The sequence below is a fragment of the Lonchura striata genome, chromosome 1 (genome assembly GCF_046129695.1).
Source record: "Lonchura striata isolate bLonStr1 chromosome 1, bLonStr1.mat, whole genome shotgun sequence".
In the NCBI taxonomy this organism is placed as follows: domain Eukaryota; kingdom Metazoa; phylum Chordata; class Aves; order Passeriformes; family Estrildidae; genus Lonchura; species Lonchura striata.
Genome location: NC_134603.1, coordinates 151,104,874 through 151,123,258, shown reverse-complemented (window position 1 = coordinate 151,123,258; position 18,385 = coordinate 151,104,874). Strand labels below are relative to the sequence as shown.

Here is an 18,385-nt window from a genome sequence, read left to right as displayed (position 1 = left end):
CTGACAAAACTAATGCGCTACTCGAGAAATTGTCACCAAAACTGCACAAAGCTGAGAGATGTAGAGAAGGCAGAGTTACTGAATGCCTTCCTTTCATCTGTCTTCACCAACAAGACCAGAGCTCAGGAATCTCTGGCCCAGGAGACCAGGGTAAACGAATGTCAAGAGGAAGACCTTCCTTTGGTCATCAAGGGTCTGGAGAATCTCATATGAGGACAGGGTGAGGAGCTGGGGCTGTTCAGCCTTGACATGGCCCAGGCTCTCCTCAGTGGCACCCGGCAATGGGACAAGAGGAATGGGCAGAAACTGATGCTCAGAAAGTTCCACCTGAACATGAGGAAGAAACTCTACTGGGCAGTGACCAAGCACTGGAACAGATCACTCAGAGAGGGTGTAGAGTCTCCCTCACTGGGGATATTCCAGAGCCATCTGGACACAATCCTGAGCTGTGTGCTCTGGGTTAACCCTCTTGGAGCAGGGAGGTGGGACCAGATGAGCCCTGTGGTCCCTTCCAACCTGACCCATTCTTTGATTGTGACCTCCCCAAACCCTTTTCCCATGTGGTTAGCTTTGACATCAAAGCAACCAGGAACCTGGCAGAACTTCAGGCTAATGATGATGGCAATGCAGCTCAAACTAGCGGGCATTGTTTAACTTGCATTAATTAATCCTTCTGCATTTCTCTATAGCCTTGCTCAATGACAAAGCAACTGCTGACAGTGGAGGCCTGCAAGAAATATTATATGTTTTAGCATTGCACCTTTGGACCCAGAATAATAAGCACATAAAAGAGATAGATGTGTATTTCTAATGCCACCTTTTAAAGCAATTGCTTAAAAGAAGCCTGCTTTAGCAACTCAGAAATGTAATTCTTGACCTTCCTGAGTAATCATGCTAATATCAGGAGAAGTTGTGATTATTCAGTCATAAAAAAAAAAAAAAGTACTGTTTGTACTCAAAAGTGGAGCAATTAAATATAAAAGAGAGACCAAAGGAGGATTGTGAGTATTCCCTGGCCACTCCAGAGGTGAGTCATGGCAAGGGGTTCCCACTCTCAACAGGATGTGGCAGGGACAGAGAGAGTGCTCCTATGCCTCCACAATGTGAAGAATATGAATTTGAGTCATCCAGCTCCAGCAGAGGCACAATCCAGCTCCCAGTCAATAAAGAGATCCTCTACTCTCTACAATTCCCTGGCTTATTCCCAAGACACATTACAGCTTCTACAGAATGGGAAGAAAGGCTTCAGCCACTTTTATTAAACAATCTGCTTTATTCCCAGGAGAAATTTTATCCTAAGAGAAAGATACCAGCTCCACAGAATGCAGTAAAGTGTTCCCACTTGCACAGGGATGTTCATTCAAATTCTGCAACTTGCACACATCTTTGCAGAAAGATCTCCTGGCTCACATTTTCTAAGATTTTCTCAGCTAGAAGCTACTTAATCTGGACTAAAACATTTGAAGTGAAACAATAGCAACAGAGCAAGACCATCAAGCTATTCTATTCAAGATCTCCAAGAAAGAAATGGGATATTGGCATTGTAAGAAAAAAAAATTATCTCCCTGCCCTGTCGAGAGCAGAGCATGACACAGAATTTCACAGCCATGAGGAGGAAGAAGGAGCCAAAGAGGAGGAAGAAAGAGAATAACCCCAAGCTGGTGTGCAGATGGACTAACTCTGCTTTCTGAAGCAGAAAGGAGGTGTATGAAACTTCCCATGTTTGGTCTCTTATTTTCTTTTTTACAAAACTGATGTCAAGTCAAACATTGCACAGTGGTGTCTGTATCACACAAGATCTCTGTGCTTTCCACAATCTATAAACCCCTGCCATATCATGTGTTATCACACAACAGGCTTTCCATAGTATCATGTGACAAGAATTTCCCTTCTCAGAGGATCCCAGGGAGTCTTTAAAGACTTTAATCAGCCTCCTCCACATATTAAAGAAAGATGAGATTAAGTCGATGTGCTTATGCTTTTTGTGTAGGCAAAGATGTAAACATCTCCAAGTTACAGATGAACAGAAAGATAGTCTCAAAACATTTAAGCAAGAGAAATTGAGGAATTAAGATACTTTGCTAGACAGGTATGCAGAGGTTGGCATGCCAAACACATGGAATCAAAGCTGACAGAGATGGGTAGAGTGACTCACATACACAAGGAACTTGACTTTGTCACCCAGCTCTTCTGAAACAGCAAGCACAGTCTGAAAAGTACCTAAGATAAATTGAGGCCACAACCACACAGAGCAATATGATGCTTTTTTAATCAGGTTTTCAATCACAATGTAATTTTTTCCCCACCAACACACTCAAACACAGACGTTTAAAAATTATTTGTCTACAAAGAGGAACAAAATGATTTAAACAGCTCCAGTAAATTCTGAGCAAATCTCTTCTGATCTTCTCCTTGGGAGTCCACTCAGACAACAAATAAATTTTATTTGCTTCTATTTCACAAGACAAGAAGAGGCTGAGTTGTAGATAACCTTCTGTTCAAGCTCAGCATATCTTTTCAAAAGTGGACGATAGAGCTAAAAAGGAAAAAGAAATAAATATGTCTCATTGAAAAATTAGATTTTTAAATTACACTGCAGTTAAAAAGCATCTTCAGACATGAAAAATGCAGCATCTTCACAGGTACCTGAAGGTTTGGGCTGGTTTTTCCCTAATTTGTTCATGAAAGTGCTGCAGAGTTTTCCCTCTTTAAATGTCACAGTCCTTTTTACCATCACCTTTACAGCTTAATTTTATGACACGCACAGCTTGTTCTTATTGTGACTGGATTCTTGCTATAAGCAGAAGTCATTACTTCCAGCAGAAGCAGCTCAGCTAAAGTCACCTCTCCCAGTGTGACATGCCCCCTCAGTAATAGCTGTGCTAATCACCCAGGCAGAACTCCTGTCCTTGCCTCCCTCCACTGCCCCAGGATGGATCACTGCCTGTCCCCTCCTCCTCTGCCTCACTAATCACCCCACTGCACCCTCCAGCTCAGTCAGGTCCTCCTTGGCCAATGTGCTGACCAGCCCTTCCAAAATGCACTTCCCACTCCCTCTCAGACTCCTGTACCTGTCTGAGCTGCTCCTCTAATACACATCTTTACAGCCACAACCTTGCCCATCCACAGTCTGCTCCATGGCCATGTTCCTTGCTCCCCAGGCCCACGGGGACAAATGCAGACCCAGCTTCTATCCACAGCAAAACCAACTATCTGAGTAGCTTGTTTGTGTTTTCCTAGCTAGAATTTTCCAGGAGTTTTTAGGTACAGTATTGTTGCAACCATAAAAAGAAGAATCAAGACTCAAATGTGTTCAAAACCCCAGGCTCAGACACATCCTGCACGTTCAGATATGGGTGAGATCCATGAGATGAGAAACCCTGAATAAATCCCTGCTCTGGCTCCAACCAAAAACTGTACTTCACCTAGATCTTGGAGATGAACCTTTCTCCTTATCTCCTCCCTCTGGTGTTAATAAAATCAGTGCTGTGACAAGCCATAGCAGCACAGCTTTGCACATTTGCTGGCTCCAGCACAAAGAAGGGAATGCCAGGAGCCAGTGCAGGGTCTGCTACAGGCTTGAGCAGTCCCTAGGAGGATTCCACAAGGTCATATCCCTGCCACAGTGAATCCTAGAGGCTGCCAGTCTGGTCCACAAGCCCCCTGCACTGACTCATAATCAGGGCAGCCTCGCTCCTGGCTCCAGGTTCAGAGAGGTTATAGAGCCATAATGAATCATGCCCAGCAAACTGAATTACTGCTCTCATCAGTAAGACAGATCTAGCATTTCAATGCACTATATCCTTTTCAGGAGAGCCAACAACAGTGTGTGCACATGTATGAAAAATTCAGGAGGAAAATGTTTCAGGTGTAAACTATGGGGATGTAGTAGGAGACCAGCTTCTTCTTGGGCAGATCTCTGTACAGTCCTGCAGTAGCCTCAGTGTCTGTAACAGCCACACTTTCCCAGATTAAAAGAAAAAGTAGAAATCACAAAGTTTTCTCTTCTAGGAAATAAAAAATGGTGGGGTTTTGTTTTCTCTTTCAAATGATGGCAAAATACCCAGTTTTTATGTTTCCCTTCTGCTAAATAATAGTTGAAGATAAACTAGTGAAAATTGGATTTCTCCCTTCATTCCCATTTCCACCTTCCACAATAGCAGGTGGAAGTGATTTAATGGACACATTCTGCAGATGGATCTAGTTTTGACCAACTCCTTCCTTTTTGCAAACCAGATGTTATAGAAATTTAAGTTTCGTTTCTACATTTCTATAACAGATTAAGTATATGAAGGGGTAGAAGAAAAGAAGCATCCACAGCAAGTGGAAAAAGACACTGTTTGTTAGCCAAGACATCAGAAAATGGTTTTTAAAGCCAACTCACAGTGACTGAGTCTTACAGTGTCTTTCTCTGATTAAAGCAGAGTCCTACTCACTCCTGCCTCTGCAACAGACTCACTCAGTGACCCCAGGTCAGGCATTTAACACGTGTGGGCCCCAGCTCCTCTTCTCCACAGGACAGTGATACTGAGATTACTGAGATCCTGGAGGTTTATGCAGATTTATGGGGTTAGGAAATAAAATGCACCACTATTATGAAATGTCACATTACTCAGCATGGTATTTTTAAGTAACTACATGAGGGCCTGGAGGGCTCAGAGAAGTATATGTATATATATATATATATTCTTTTCATGTTCCCAAAGAACATGAAAATATTGCTCCCATTTCTGGTAAATATGCACATCAGAGTAAACAAAACATTGAGCAGGCAACCATGGATAAAGTGGGAGTATCAGCATTTCAAACAAAACCAGCTCCTCTATTCACTGAAGCAACTGTAATGAAGACTGGCTATTTCTTACTTCACTATTCTGTAAATTTGGTAAGTGCTAAGTGCTTCTCAGCAAAGATTCAGCACAGCAAAGCTGCATTGGTAAGTGAGCTCAGGCACTGAGAAAGCAGGCTCCATATCACTTGCCCATCAGTATTTTTACAAAATACACACAATGCATTTACCAGAAGGCTGGGAAGTATTATTGTTAATACATCACTCTAAAGTAAAATGTGTCAAAACAAATGAACAACTACATTTACTGACACAGTTTCTTTCCCTGTTTATTGGACTTGAGCACTTAGTTTGCTAATTGAGAAAATTCAGGCATTTGCAATAAGCTTCTCAGCCATTAGTGTAAATGAATCCTGCATTATGGACCACATGAAAAAAAAATGCAAACAAATAGTTAAGAATATTTCCTGTACTCTATTCCTATTCTTTGGGGTAAAAAGCTGCACAGCTCAGAGGGATAAGCAAAGCCTTAAATTCCTCCTCCTCAGGGAATTTGGCTGTAATACCACCAGTACATCATAGCTGATAAGTGCAGCAGTACCACAGGCTTTTCACAAGCAGTATTTTTCATGCCAGCTGAGGTTTGGGGCTGGGGCAGTGCAGCTCCCATGAAACACAGAGAAGAAAACCAAAGAGCACCAACCCAGAGCATGGCCTGGTGTGCAGCCAGGTGTGTCTGTGGAAGGTGATTCTCCACATCTGTCATGACTGAAGTGCTTCCACAGAACCTTGGGCAACTCCTCCTGTGCAATTCTGGGAGTCTCTTTCCTGAGGCAATTATATAGATGTATTTTTATAATTGAGGTCCAAAGGGAATAAAGGACTCTCAATAATGCATAAAAACCCAAGGACATAAATTCCCTCTCTGCCGTAGCCTCAAACCTAATCTATCAAACCATGATATTTAATAAAAGTAATTACATGTATCACAACACAAACCTTATTATTGACCATAATTTAATTGTCCTTGCTTAATTATGGTCCTTTCTCCAGCTTATCTTTATAGCCTACTCTACAACACTGACAGTACTCTGACTGTTTCATTTACAAACCCTAAACTTCTCTCCTGGGACAATTTGGTCACATTCTGACAGTCCCACAACTAAAGAAAATGCTAATGATTAATAATACATTATAACAGGGAATAATTTAACTTGCCCTGTCTGAAAAATGCAATTGTACAATGCTGTCTTGTTCTCCAGAACAAATCAAATGTGTCATCCTGTTACTACACCTCATCACATTACCAGCCTATGTACTCAACTGGGCTTTTACTGTTTAGATTGTCCCTGCCACCTTCTAAGAGCAAAAGCAGCTACAAATTATTACCACAAGTGAAAATCCACATGGATCCTCCTATCTCCTACAATGCTCTGTTAGCCAATCACTGGAGCAATTCAAAATTTACAAATCACAAAGATGATGCTGATGATTATCTAATTTTAATCTACCCAAGTACATTTAATCTACCCTGAATAGATTAAAATTAATCAGTCTCTCACAAACACTTGCTACTTTTGATAGATTCACTTTTTTTTAAAGCAAAGTCCAATTACCCAGAGATTTGCTTAAGAAATCAAGGGTTGTTTTTATTTTTCAAATCATAGCAGTTCACTGTTCTTAACAGAGAAAGAATACTCATAAAGCATAAACAATAAAAGTGTTCAAAAAATACTCTCAAGGCTTCTCCAAGGAACCACACCTGAAACAGTTACATTCTTTACTTCAGATATCCATTCTGCAAGCCTATCTTAATCAGTTAAAAAAAACTATTGGCTACACAAATCACCTTAATCAAACTTCTATCAATACCTATTATATTTTTGTGGTTGTATTATTATTACCTACTTTGCACTAAATAACCAACCTAAACCAATTCTAGAAAACAACCTTCCCCTCCAAAATCTAACTCAACAAAATATAATTATTTTAAATCAATAAATAAGTCATTATAACCTTCCTGGGTAATAGGGTCATTTCTATAAATCCACCCACTTACAAGGCAATTCACCAAAGTCAAGAAAACCTGTTAGGTTTACATTTTCCCTTCCTGAATTTTTGCAAGATTAATACATCTCAGCAGAGTCAATAATGCAATCAAAAATCACACATCCAGAGGTAGTGAGCTGCTCTATGTCTTCTCCCTACAAAACCTCACAGGACAATATCACAACCAATCTTGCACTCTGTCACACAGCTTGCATAAACACAAGTGACCAGCTCCCAGACAATCATGTTCTCTCTCATGTTTTATGTTTGCTTAATTAACCAACTAGCCAACCATCCCTGTTTTAATAGATTACTAAAATAGATCTGAATTCTAATGCTAAAATAACAGATTATTTCTGTCTGTTAACATCTATTTATTTCTCAAGAATCTCCTGGTTATTTTTGTCATGCTCAGCGGTTCTGATTAATCATTTTCCTCAGGGAAGAGAAGAGGCCCCATAGAGGTGAAATGACTCTTTAATTTTTTGCTATTTTGAAATAAAAGGAAGAAGGATTCATCAGATTAACCCACAGATGACTGACTTGAGCTAGTGTGGTTGTGTGAGTGACCAAGGACTATCACCACAGTGGTTCCCACCAGAACACCTCATGACCTGTTCAGGCATTGACAGAATTAGAAACAAGCTCAGATTAATACCCCAGTCCTACAAAAATACTGGAAATCAGGTTCAGCTAAGAGACCTGGGGTCATGCCCACAGAGAGGGATTCATCCTCTTTGAAATGGTCTCTTCAAGGCACCATGGTCTGCTGCAGGACAAAGTCACATTGTTGCCAGGCAAGTTGGAACTTTTGAGACTTCAGTTTCCACTAACTACTGATTCATCGCCCACCACAAGCTCTGTGTTCCCCATCTTGTGACTTTATTCCATTTTACCTGCCCATCAGTTTAATTGAACCAGAAGAGCTGCTTTGTGTGCCCTGCCCTTGCTTTTTAAAATCACATTCATTATCACAAATGATCCCTCAGAAATCAAAGAAACGCTTTTTGCATTTTTGGTTCCTGGAAACCCCTGCTGTGGGCACAGGCCTTGGCAAGGAAGGAGAAGCTACATCAAACTGTCCCATCTGACCTCTGTCTATAGGAGGTTTTCCTCTCTCCAATGATCTAACACATTGTCTCCAACCTATACCAGGAAGAAAGGATGAAACCAGAGCAGATTGCTGTGTTATGACCTGTTTTTTCTCCACCCTGCCAAGATTTAGCTGTAGCTGTCCAAAAAATGTAAAGAAGCGGTTGGGGGAATTTCACATTGGTGAGCCAGACTTTTTCAGAAAAGCTCCTCAGCAAGACAGGACTTAACCTCAGGATGACTTTGAAGTTTATAAAAAGAACTATCATTTAAGTGAAAGGCTCTAACCTCAACAGAATGAAATTGGATGGACAGGGAGATGCAGCTCTGTATGAAACAGAATCAAACTGACTCGTTGCATTATGAATTTTTACTGCACTGTTCATGCTAGCACACTGTATTACTGACAGCCCCTCTGGCTTTCTGCAGTTTCACAGCTATGAAACTAGCCAGGGAATCCACCATCAACTGCAAAATTATAAGGCAGGAAGAAAAAAGAAATGGTGTGGAATATGTAATTGCAAGAAGCTGATTTTAATGGAATGAAGCTGGAAAGCTAAGCTAAAGAGCAGGAATGGTTATTCCTTCCCATGCTGTTTGGCCACTGCCTTTCTGTCATTCATTCCTATCTACTAGGGCAACAATTCACTACTGTACATCATTTAAAACCAATAAAAAAAGATGTGTAAGGAGAGCCAGGTCTAACCATGTGGAAAAGGGAAGTATTGAGAAGGAGATAATTAACTCTTTTAGCTTCCAGGCCATTTTATGAAGAGAGCAAAATAGAAAGAGGTGGCTGCATTCCCCAGTGATCTCTCCAGTCAGGTTTGCTTGGCCCCTGCAGGGGTACAAGGTGCTTGCAAGGCCCCTGTGAGTGACAGCTGTATTCTGTGCCCTTGAGTTTTATAGCTGAAGCAGCACCCAGGGGTCAAAAGCAGGTCTCTGAGCACTCCCCACCTCCACCCCAGCCAGGCTGGCAGCTTTTCAGCACACAGCATTTTTTGGGGGGAACAGAGCAGCCACGTGAGGTTGAATCAGACACCAGGGAGCTGCTCCTGCAGTGTGTTCCCTGCAGAGAGCTTTAGCTGCAACACACGTGGCACAGGCCACTGCTGTTAATTATTTTATCTTTTAAAATGAGGGGGGAAGGTTGGGTAAATGAGATCAGATCAATCAAGTTTAAATTATTCAATGTCTTAATATTTCTGAAGGGGACTTCTATTCGATTACTGAACTCCTCCATCTCAGTTAATAATTAAATAATACGCTGGCATGCACAATGCAGCATGATCATTTCTATTATTACTCATCGTGATATCTGGTGCTCCTCTACACATGTAGCTGGGAGTTAGTAGTTTTGGCAGATCATTAATTTCCCAGTTTAAATAAAAGCTTTAAAACCTTGTTGCCTGTAGTTAGGCCCCTTCCAAATCTCATAAATGGTGCAGTGTGTAAGGCTGTGCTGATGTAAAAAAGCTTTTGCACAGCTGAAGACCTTGGTGAGATTCACCTTTGTTATTTAAACATGTGTTCTCCAGGAATCTTGCAATATAGTATTGTTTATTTCTTACTGCACATTATATTTCAAAAGATGTCATAAACTAAAGCCTTTGGCTGGGAGTGAGACGTGCAGGGCTGCACTGGAGAGCCTGGGACAATGATTCCTTCCTTGGTTTTACAAGGGCTGGAATCACATAGTTACCAACAATGACCATCTCTTCTGCTTTGTCTACGTGGGCCATAAAGCACAAGCCTCACTTTCAGACATGCCAAAATTCACAGGATGGGCACAGAACCAAAGACCTGTGCCCACTGAATCCTCCCAGCTGCCATGGTTTCCAGGTAGGAGCTACCAGTGATTATATACAATTGCTGACCACTCTTTACAGACAGGAAGGATTTTTGGAGACGTTTTCCAAGAAGCCAGAAGGCACAATCACCACCCTTTTTTCCATGCTGCTTGCTGCAAACAAGTCCAGATTATTTTGTCAAGATTCTCAGTTACAACCTGACTGACCTGTATCCAAATTCAATCTATTTTATAACTTCTTCTGTCCCTTAAGGAAGACATTTTGCTGTCTGATCACACCTTGTTAGGAAAATTTATTCCTCACAGACCTGGATGGTGGGATCAGATTATTGTATCATTACAACACCAAATAACCTCTCAAAATCAAATCTGTCTTTACAACAAGGAATAAGAATCATGGAACAAAGTGTTTCCTAAATTAATCTATTTTACCAGAAGAATTAGCAAACCACTACATTTTGAGGCAGACAGGAAATGAAAAGGGAAATGGTATGGCCAAACTTGCTCACCTCCTCAGCCCCTGGGGTGGGTGTGACAGCCAATCTAGGCTCGGGTGCTAATTTCACAACATCAGCCAAGGACACATTCCTCTCTGCTACAAGCCCTGCAATGAGAATCACAATCCTGATCAATGCAAAAAAACACCATGAGGGATGTGCCTTGACTCCCTGGCAAATTAATACATTATATTGATCTTCCCTGGTCAGGTCAGCATTCAGGATTGAAGGATAAATGGCAGAAGATTTTACATTCCTATGAGCTAGCCTGGGAAGTGGGGACTCTGTGATTGAGTTTTTGCCAATCACTCAATTTGTACCCTGGGGAACAGGTAAGCAGCAGAAATGCTGCTCAACAATATCAGTAATTATTTATGGTTACAACAGTAAACAGCAATGAAAATACATGGAAGCTAGGAATTCAAGGACATAATGTGACTAAACATAAAAAAGAAGGGAAATGAAAACACTTTCAAGAAAATATGCTACAAATTATTAAATATATTTATATGTAAGGAAGCAGAATAATTGGGGAGTTCTGCTACCAGAGCATTTTGCTTTGTGAGCAAGTCACAGCATTTCATGAGCTCCCTGCACACCTGCTAAGAACCCCAGGCTAACTGGGAAACACCCCAGATGCACATTGTAATATTATTCAAGAGCTCTTGCTATCAGTATTTCATTTATATTAGCAAGTCCTCAGTTTTCCTCAATTCCTTTGCCTGGCCAAGAGTGAGGCAGCTGAAAGCATCAATCAAAAATGCCATTTGGGAACACACACAGCAAACCCCCTGGGGCTTGGCTGGCAGAGGACGTGAGCCCAGGCGTCCCTCCATCAGCACAGCATCCGAAATCCTCAAACACTCTGTCAGCCAAGCCTCCACATCTCATCTGCCAAACTGGCAGAGGGAATCCACCTCTCCCCCTACACACAGAATATCTGCACGATCTTTAGTGGCTCCACATTTCACGTGCATTCAAGGATAAGGAGCTTGCCTGCAGCATTAGGTGCTTGGAGGCTTCTGAAGCAGAAGGCAAAGTTTGAGTATAAAGAAAAACAGTTGGAAACTTGATCCACAAGGTGCAAAAATGGCTTCCAATATAAAGATAATCCAAGTGTTTCCACTGTCCTGCAAAAGCCTACTTGGCCTGACAGAACCCTTGTGCCTTTTCTGGAAATAAAGAGGAGAGAATGCTGGGTGCATTAAACACATCAGTTCAGGTTTTGGTTGTGCAATTTTCTCTGCTGTTTTCAAATGCAAGAGATTGTGTAGTCTTTAGATGCTATAATGTGACAGCAGAATTTGCTTCTAAAATTACAACTTGGCTGATTTCTTCTAATGGTTGGTGCTATCTTTTCAATGCTTGTTGCAATCCCATGGTGTTACATGAACTTGTAGAAAAGTTACATATGTCTTAAGGCCCAAATCCTAAAGATTCAAATTAAAATACTGAGGCTAACTGAAGCTGACCTAAACAAGGACTTCCACACTCCTTGAATTGTCTAGTTGTAAGTTATTAAAAACCATTTTAAAATACTTGTATAAAAATTAATCGTTGGGATTCAAGTCTTAAATAGCTGATGGCCCACCCTTAACACACACCCACGTGTATTAATTATAAGTTAATAAACATGTAAATCCTGGGGCTTGGACTGTTATATTACAGTGAGTGATGTAGTACAGCAAGCAAAATGACTGGTGAACCCAAGATTCATGCTTTTACAAGAAAAAGTGCATGGAGCTCAGGACACCTTGCATATCTTTCAACCTGATATTTAAAAGCTGGAAGATAATTATAGGTTTTATATTGGCCAGCAGTATTCTAGGTCTTGTTGTCCCTGCCCTCATTGATCTTCTTTGCTGGGATCAACCTTTTGTTTGGTTTGGCCATTTCAGCAATCCAGTTTACAGCCCAGCCCACAGACTGGGGCAGCAGGCTGCACCAGCACCTTCAGCTGGCTGTGTTCTTCCATGGATGCAACAACTCAGCACGTGAAGGTACTAGACCTTCCCCAGACAGCACCACCACTCCCCACACCCCATCCCTTGGTTGAGAAGCAGCCACCAGGTTTGGAATTACAATGTAAATTATATTCTCTGGCCTAATCTGAGCGTACTAAGAGCAAAAATCCCTCTTTGACCTGTGCGACCTTCCAGTCGGATGTGCACAGCTTTACTCCCCCCTCATGCCCAGTAACATTAATCCCAAGTATTAACCAAGTGAAATTAAATTCTCTGACTGCTCACAGGCATCTCCTGGCAGCCTTACCATGGATTGCTCTGTAAGCACTTCCCAGACAGGCAGAGTTGGCCGTGTCGATGGTGAACACGGGCGCGTTGAACACGTCAGACAGGACCTGGGAGGCATCAAAACATCCATGAAACACAAAGGGGAAAGAAATCCTTCATCACTGCTCAGGAAAACAAGCAGCTGTCCCAAGCCCCAACCAAGACTCAGGAACCCATGGAATGAAGCACTGCAGGCAGCAGTGAGACCTGAACTTGTCACACCACAGGATATGGATAATTCTGAGCTACAAATGTAAGTAGCCAGGAAATAAAGTCCTATTTCTCTCCAGATCTCTTGGTTACAGTTCAGAGGAGCCCTGGTTGAAGCATCATCCCTCAAAATCTGACACAATCAGCCCATGCTAAAGGCTCTTGTCAGGGCAAGGAGACCTGCTCAGGAACCCATGACTGGAGCCTGTTTGCCTCCATCATGGTAAGGCTGATTCCAGGGAAGGAAAGACAGAAGAACCAGCCATGGCTCCTCAGCTCTAAACTTGGGTAAAAATAAACCTTCAGCAGTATGAAGGCCTGCTGAGCCCTTCTTCTTCATCTCCACCATTCCCATCCTATTAGGATCAGCAGGGAGAACGACACAGGAGCTGATTACATAGTCTTTAAATTTACCAGTTTTCCTGTTTTTAAGGGAACCTTAGCTACGAAGATATATCAATACATTTGGCTTGAGTAATACAAATAAAACTTTACAGGCAAAGAAATTACTATGGTATCCAACAGATACTTAAAGTTATTCGACCACACATCATTCTGCATTGAAATCAACACCATCAGCACCTCATATCCACTGAATACATCTGCTCTTCCCCACAGTTTAGGTTTAGAAAAACAACACAGAATGCAAAAAATTAAGACATATTTGGATAGGGGCATAGGAGGTTTAATAACTCCTTTCCAAAAACATTGTCAACAAATGCTTTCCATTTTGGTTTCATTACTTCTAGGACTGCAAGTGCCCCTCAGGCTGAGCAATGCAAGAACCAGGAAACAATTCAGATATAACCTGTGCTGGTTTTATTACTTTTGCCAAAGGGAAGAGTGTCTCACCTGACTTAAATCCATGGAATTGAGTCTAAAATAAAGCCAGAGTGTTCAGCATTCCAAACCATTTGGATTAGTGCAAGGCAACTCTGATCCTGGAATTTATAACCCTGCTGTAGTTATAATTTCTTAGTCATCTTTTATGAAGCCCCAGGGCTTCAGAAAAGATGACTAAGAAATTCAATCCATATCACCTATAGAAACATACAGTACATGGAATTTCATAAAGGATTTTTCTTTCTCTGAAATTTTCTGGAGGATCTTCAAACAAAAACCTTTAAAAAATTACCAATTTTCACTATTTAAATGAAAGTGGCTGTTTGCTAACTAGAACCCAGTGGGAGCCTGAGCTTATACATTTAAAACTGTCTTCTGGTAAGATAAAAAAGTCAGGATTGGATAATTTCATTTGCAAGCAAGCATTGAGCAGCACATAAGCTTCAGTGCTAGAGAACAAATTAAAAATAAATCATGGTCATCTATTAAACAGTACTCTGGAAATTGTAAGGTCACAGAGTCCTAGTCCCACTGCCCATCCTACCAGCAAATGCTACCACTTTGTTTCAACACATTCCCCATCTACATCTTCACCTCATCTCCAGCAGGCATTTCTTAAGTTTAAATTGTACAATCTTTTGGGCAACAATATTTTTTTTTTGCATCTCTTAGGAGCCTCACACAATGCAGCTCTACTCTTTACTGATTGCTAAGAAGTGTTGTAACATTAAAAATAAATTTTAACAATTTAGCAAATAACATTTTTTACTACAATTATAAAATAAAAATTATTCAAAGTGCATATATTTGGTAAGTCATTTGGAACTGTGGTATCTCTCCCAAATAATTTAAAAAGCAACCATTAGAGGTTCTACTGCTTAAGAAAATTCACTGTGTTCCATGTGGTCATTAATCAAGCACCACATATGTTATAAAAAGCTTCCTGGAACTGTGAAGAAAGCTGCCCTACTAAATTTTTTTTAACAGATTTTCCTAAGTTGTCTCCTTTGTGGTATAAAATATAGGAGTTCCTGAACGTTGATTAATTAAATGATAGTCTTTTGTAGCCCTGGAACAAATTATCCAAAATTGACCATGATAAGGGTGGAAGCTGTTATTCTTTATGCAACTGATATGGTTTCTGAGGTTTAGATTAAATTAAAAAGAAAGATCCAATTAACCAGTGATTGAATTAAGTGAATGACACTGTATTGATCATATTATTTTAAGGCACTTGTAATGAGTTTTAAAACCAGCTGAATTGTTATACGTGAAGAGCAAGCACCCCAGCCACCACTCTCCCAGTCCCATGATTTTTCAGCTGTGTATGTTACAAATTATGCATTTTAAGAACATTTGTTTCTCTGCCATCATTGCACAGCAAGGAGACCCTCCTGGCACCCAAACTGGAAATACAGCTTTAAAAACAAACTCATCTGTGAATCCAATCTTTCCTGATGTACCCTTAGCAGAATTCCTCCTGTAAGGACCAATGTTTTAGGCAATTAACCAATCAGTTAATTTTCCAATGTCACATTCTTAGGCAAAGTAACCAAAGCAGATGAAGAGAAGTGACATCTGCAGGCAAAACATGCCAAATTTGCTGCTCCCCAATCAGCTGTACAAGCAGCAGTTACACACACACGTGGTTTAGCTGCCTTAGGAGAAAACAGCTTTTTGCTTTTTTGCTTTTCGACCTCCATTTAATCCAGCTCAGGTTTTGTGAAGCAGACAATTGACTGCAATTGTCAAAGAGAATGGTGTGCAGCTGAGGCTGGCCTTGACTTTCTGCAGCTTATGGGAAGGGATTGGAATCTCCAGAAAACATTTCTGGATGAAGTGATGAGACCTGGAAATCACCTGTGTTCACTCTGAGATAGATGAGCAATGTCATGGTTGACTCTCACCATTAAAAGGCAAATATTATGTGTAAGTTTTATACATTTACAGTTATGTTTTACCCCTCCTTGCATTGTTATCACAGGGTGACCTGGGTGGTCAGGGCATTTGGGAGGGTCAGCTTGATATTTTGGCAACAGCTGACCTGCAGTCAAGATGTAAGAAAATTATTTCCACCACTCAGCAGCGAAGAAGGATTGACAAGATTTTGGGAGGGGCTAAAGGGTTAAAAGGTGGAAGATCCATTGTGTGGACAAGCACATGGTGAGAAAAAATCCTTTGCTCCCAGCACGGTATGATTTTCTCTATTCAGTCTTCTGTTGTATTTTTTTATCAAGTTTTAATAAACCTTTTAAATTTTTGGAAGTATCATTTCGCACAGTTATCGCCAGTGATAAGACCTGGCCCAAGATTAGGACTTCTGGTGTACATGTCTACCTCCAGGTCAGTGTTGGAGCCTGTGGTTAAAGGGGAGCTTGTCAAGGCAGCCCCTGGAGCCCAGTAAGCTCCTGGGATTGCCCAGAAGGAGACATTACATTTGTTAAATTCAAGCACCATCCGCTTTCCTCTGTGCTGAAACAGACCAAAAAAAAAAAAAAAAAAAAAAACCTCAGATATTACGTAAGAAGTTTCTTTATTATTTCTTTGCTGATTGATTTAAGTGATGAGACCTGGAAATCACCAGTGCTTCAGATACTCATTCATAAAACCAGTCAAATGTGAAAAAAACTCTTAAGTTCAATGTAAAATTAGAACTGGTCTTAAAGGTTTTCACACTAAACATGAAGAAAACTCCAAAGACCTGCAGCAGATTCACAATTCCATATCCACACCTTCCTGTGCAGCTGCAGTGATTTGGATTCAGTACAGCAAAATAAAAATGGAGATTTAATTGCAAGCTCAGTTCAGGACTTAATTTTCTACTTACCTGTAAGATCTTCTTATTGTGGGATGCACCACCAGTAGCCAAAATCCTTGTTCTAGGCACTGCAATGGAATAAAAAGTGCAAATCAGACTGACAGTGCATATGGTCAAGATCTGTGCTACTGAACCAAGTACATTGAGAACAAGGAGGTGGGAATAAGGGTTCTCTAATTTACCTTCTGTAAAAAAGGAGGTAGCACTAATTACCCACTTTTCCAAGGCACATTAGAGCACTTCCTTAGAAGAGGCAACATAAATATTGCAGATCAATTATTATTGTAGTGCTATCAATGTCAGGGAGATTTTCAAAGGAGATACAGAGTAAGAAAGGCAGTGTTATTATATTACAGCTCTGGTTTGAGGTCAGGTTGGTTTGGCTCATAGCTGTATATATACAAACTGACAGATAACCTTTAAAATCAGCAGTATTTTCCAAACTTATCTCCTCATGACGTTCACAGCCAGAGTTCACTGAAACCTGGGCAATCCCTATGTGCTTGAATGACAAGGAGGTGTGTCAAAAGGCAATTAGAGATGGTCTAAATCACTCCACTAAAATTAAAAAAAAAAAATCTGAATCTTCACCCAGTGCAAATCCACAGCTTTGGGGGAGTTAAAAATATATCCTGTGTTCTTTAGGCTTAAAGAAACCCATCCTTTCTTCTACATTCCTGAATGTCTGCCTCACCATTTATTTGTGTGCGTGCTCCTCAGGAGCATGGCATGCAACAAGACACACAGTTATCCATAAGCACAATGCAGCTAGGCATTGCAAACATAAATAGTCCAAACATTCTCACTGAAGTTCTTCAAAGGCTTAAAACAAAATAAATGCATAAACACTTTGATGTAATACATTTTTTAAAAAAGCTAAACACTTAATTACCTTGATTTATGACAATAATGAGTGATACCATCATGTGTACCCTCCCAAAAGGGAAATTTCACTGTGGTTATTGTTTTGTTACCTTAACTTCCTTTTTAATAAAAGCTAAAGATAATTTATTTCTCGCAAGGCAAAGTTGGGCAACTTACACTGATGCCCTAAATAACTTATTGTAATTTATCCTTTCAAGTATCTTAATGACAAAAGCCCCAAAGACAGAATCAGAAATAATCAGAAGATGCAGCTCACCACACCATTTTCAGAACCCCATCTGGGTGCTCAGGTGGAGCCCAAGACCGACACAAAGCATTGCATGGGGGACCCTATTTTACTGATAAATTTAATTTTATTTTCCTCTTTGGAGGATATTCAGTGATGCACAAATTGGGTTTTAAAAGCCATTAAGATCTCTGTCAATGTCAGTAAACAAATAAAACAAACAACAGAGTGATTCCTCAGGGAAAACGAGTTTCAATTATACCAATACAGAGTGACAGATTCCTGCCAAGATTATCACAACAACATAATAGCACAGAAACCAGCAAAAAATAACTAGTAAGCCTCTGTTCCTAGAAACCAAACCACACTCTAAATTATTTGCCTGGTAGTCACAATTCTGTCTTGCTAAACCTTGTTGAGAATATAAGTTCTTCCAGAGCTACCACATCCAAGATGAAAACACCACATTTCAGAGACAGGCAGCAGGACAGGATGAGAAACAAACACACTGGCCACACTTCCCAGCAGCTCAAACCACAGAATAAGTCAGGCTTGCTCTCCAGTGCCTCTGGAAAGGGGCAGAACTCACTGCTGGGCTCCCACCATCAGGAAAGAGCAGTGGGCATCATCCAAGTGCCAAAGCCAAACAGCAACCACCCCTGTGAGCAGCAAACACAGCTCAGCTGCTTCCTGCACTGCCATCTGCACACCAGCTCTGTCCCAGGGCTTCTGTCCACAACCCCCCAGATGTTTCCATTTGAAATCCAGGAATGGATGAGAGACTTATTCTTTGCTAGGTCACAGAATCACAGAATAATGAGGTTGGAAGAGACCTCTAAGATCATCAAGTCCAACCTATGCCCTAACACCACAAC

The 18,385-nt window shown here is 40.8% G+C and overlaps 1 protein-coding gene across 5 annotated transcripts in view; it reads right to left on the bottom strand.

Annotated features, from left to right (window-relative positions):
- Nucleotides 1-2,251: 2,251 nt before the first annotated feature.
- The window catches only part of XYLB (xylulokinase), an 82,262-nt gene continuing 66,128 nt past the window's right edge, over nucleotides 2,252-18,385 (bottom strand). For 2 of the 5 annotated variants that reach the window (XM_021555296.3, XM_021555299.2), the window contains exons 16-19: nucleotides 16,409-16,467; nucleotides 12,509-12,596; nucleotides 10,250-10,344; nucleotides 2,252-2,536 (exon numbers count right to left, since the gene is read on the bottom strand). In XM_021555296.3, the coding sequence (XP_021410971.2) occupies nucleotides 2,453-2,536; nucleotides 10,250-10,344; nucleotides 12,509-12,596; nucleotides 16,409-16,467 (326 nt within the window). In that variant the 3' untranslated portion in view covers nucleotides 2,252-2,452. Of the gene's footprint in view, nucleotides 2,537-10,249; nucleotides 10,345-12,508; nucleotides 12,609-16,408; nucleotides 16,468-18,385 lie in introns of all 5 variants that reach the window. The other 3 variants (XR_013341327.1, XM_077789427.1, XM_021555298.3) reach the window with 3 other exon arrangements.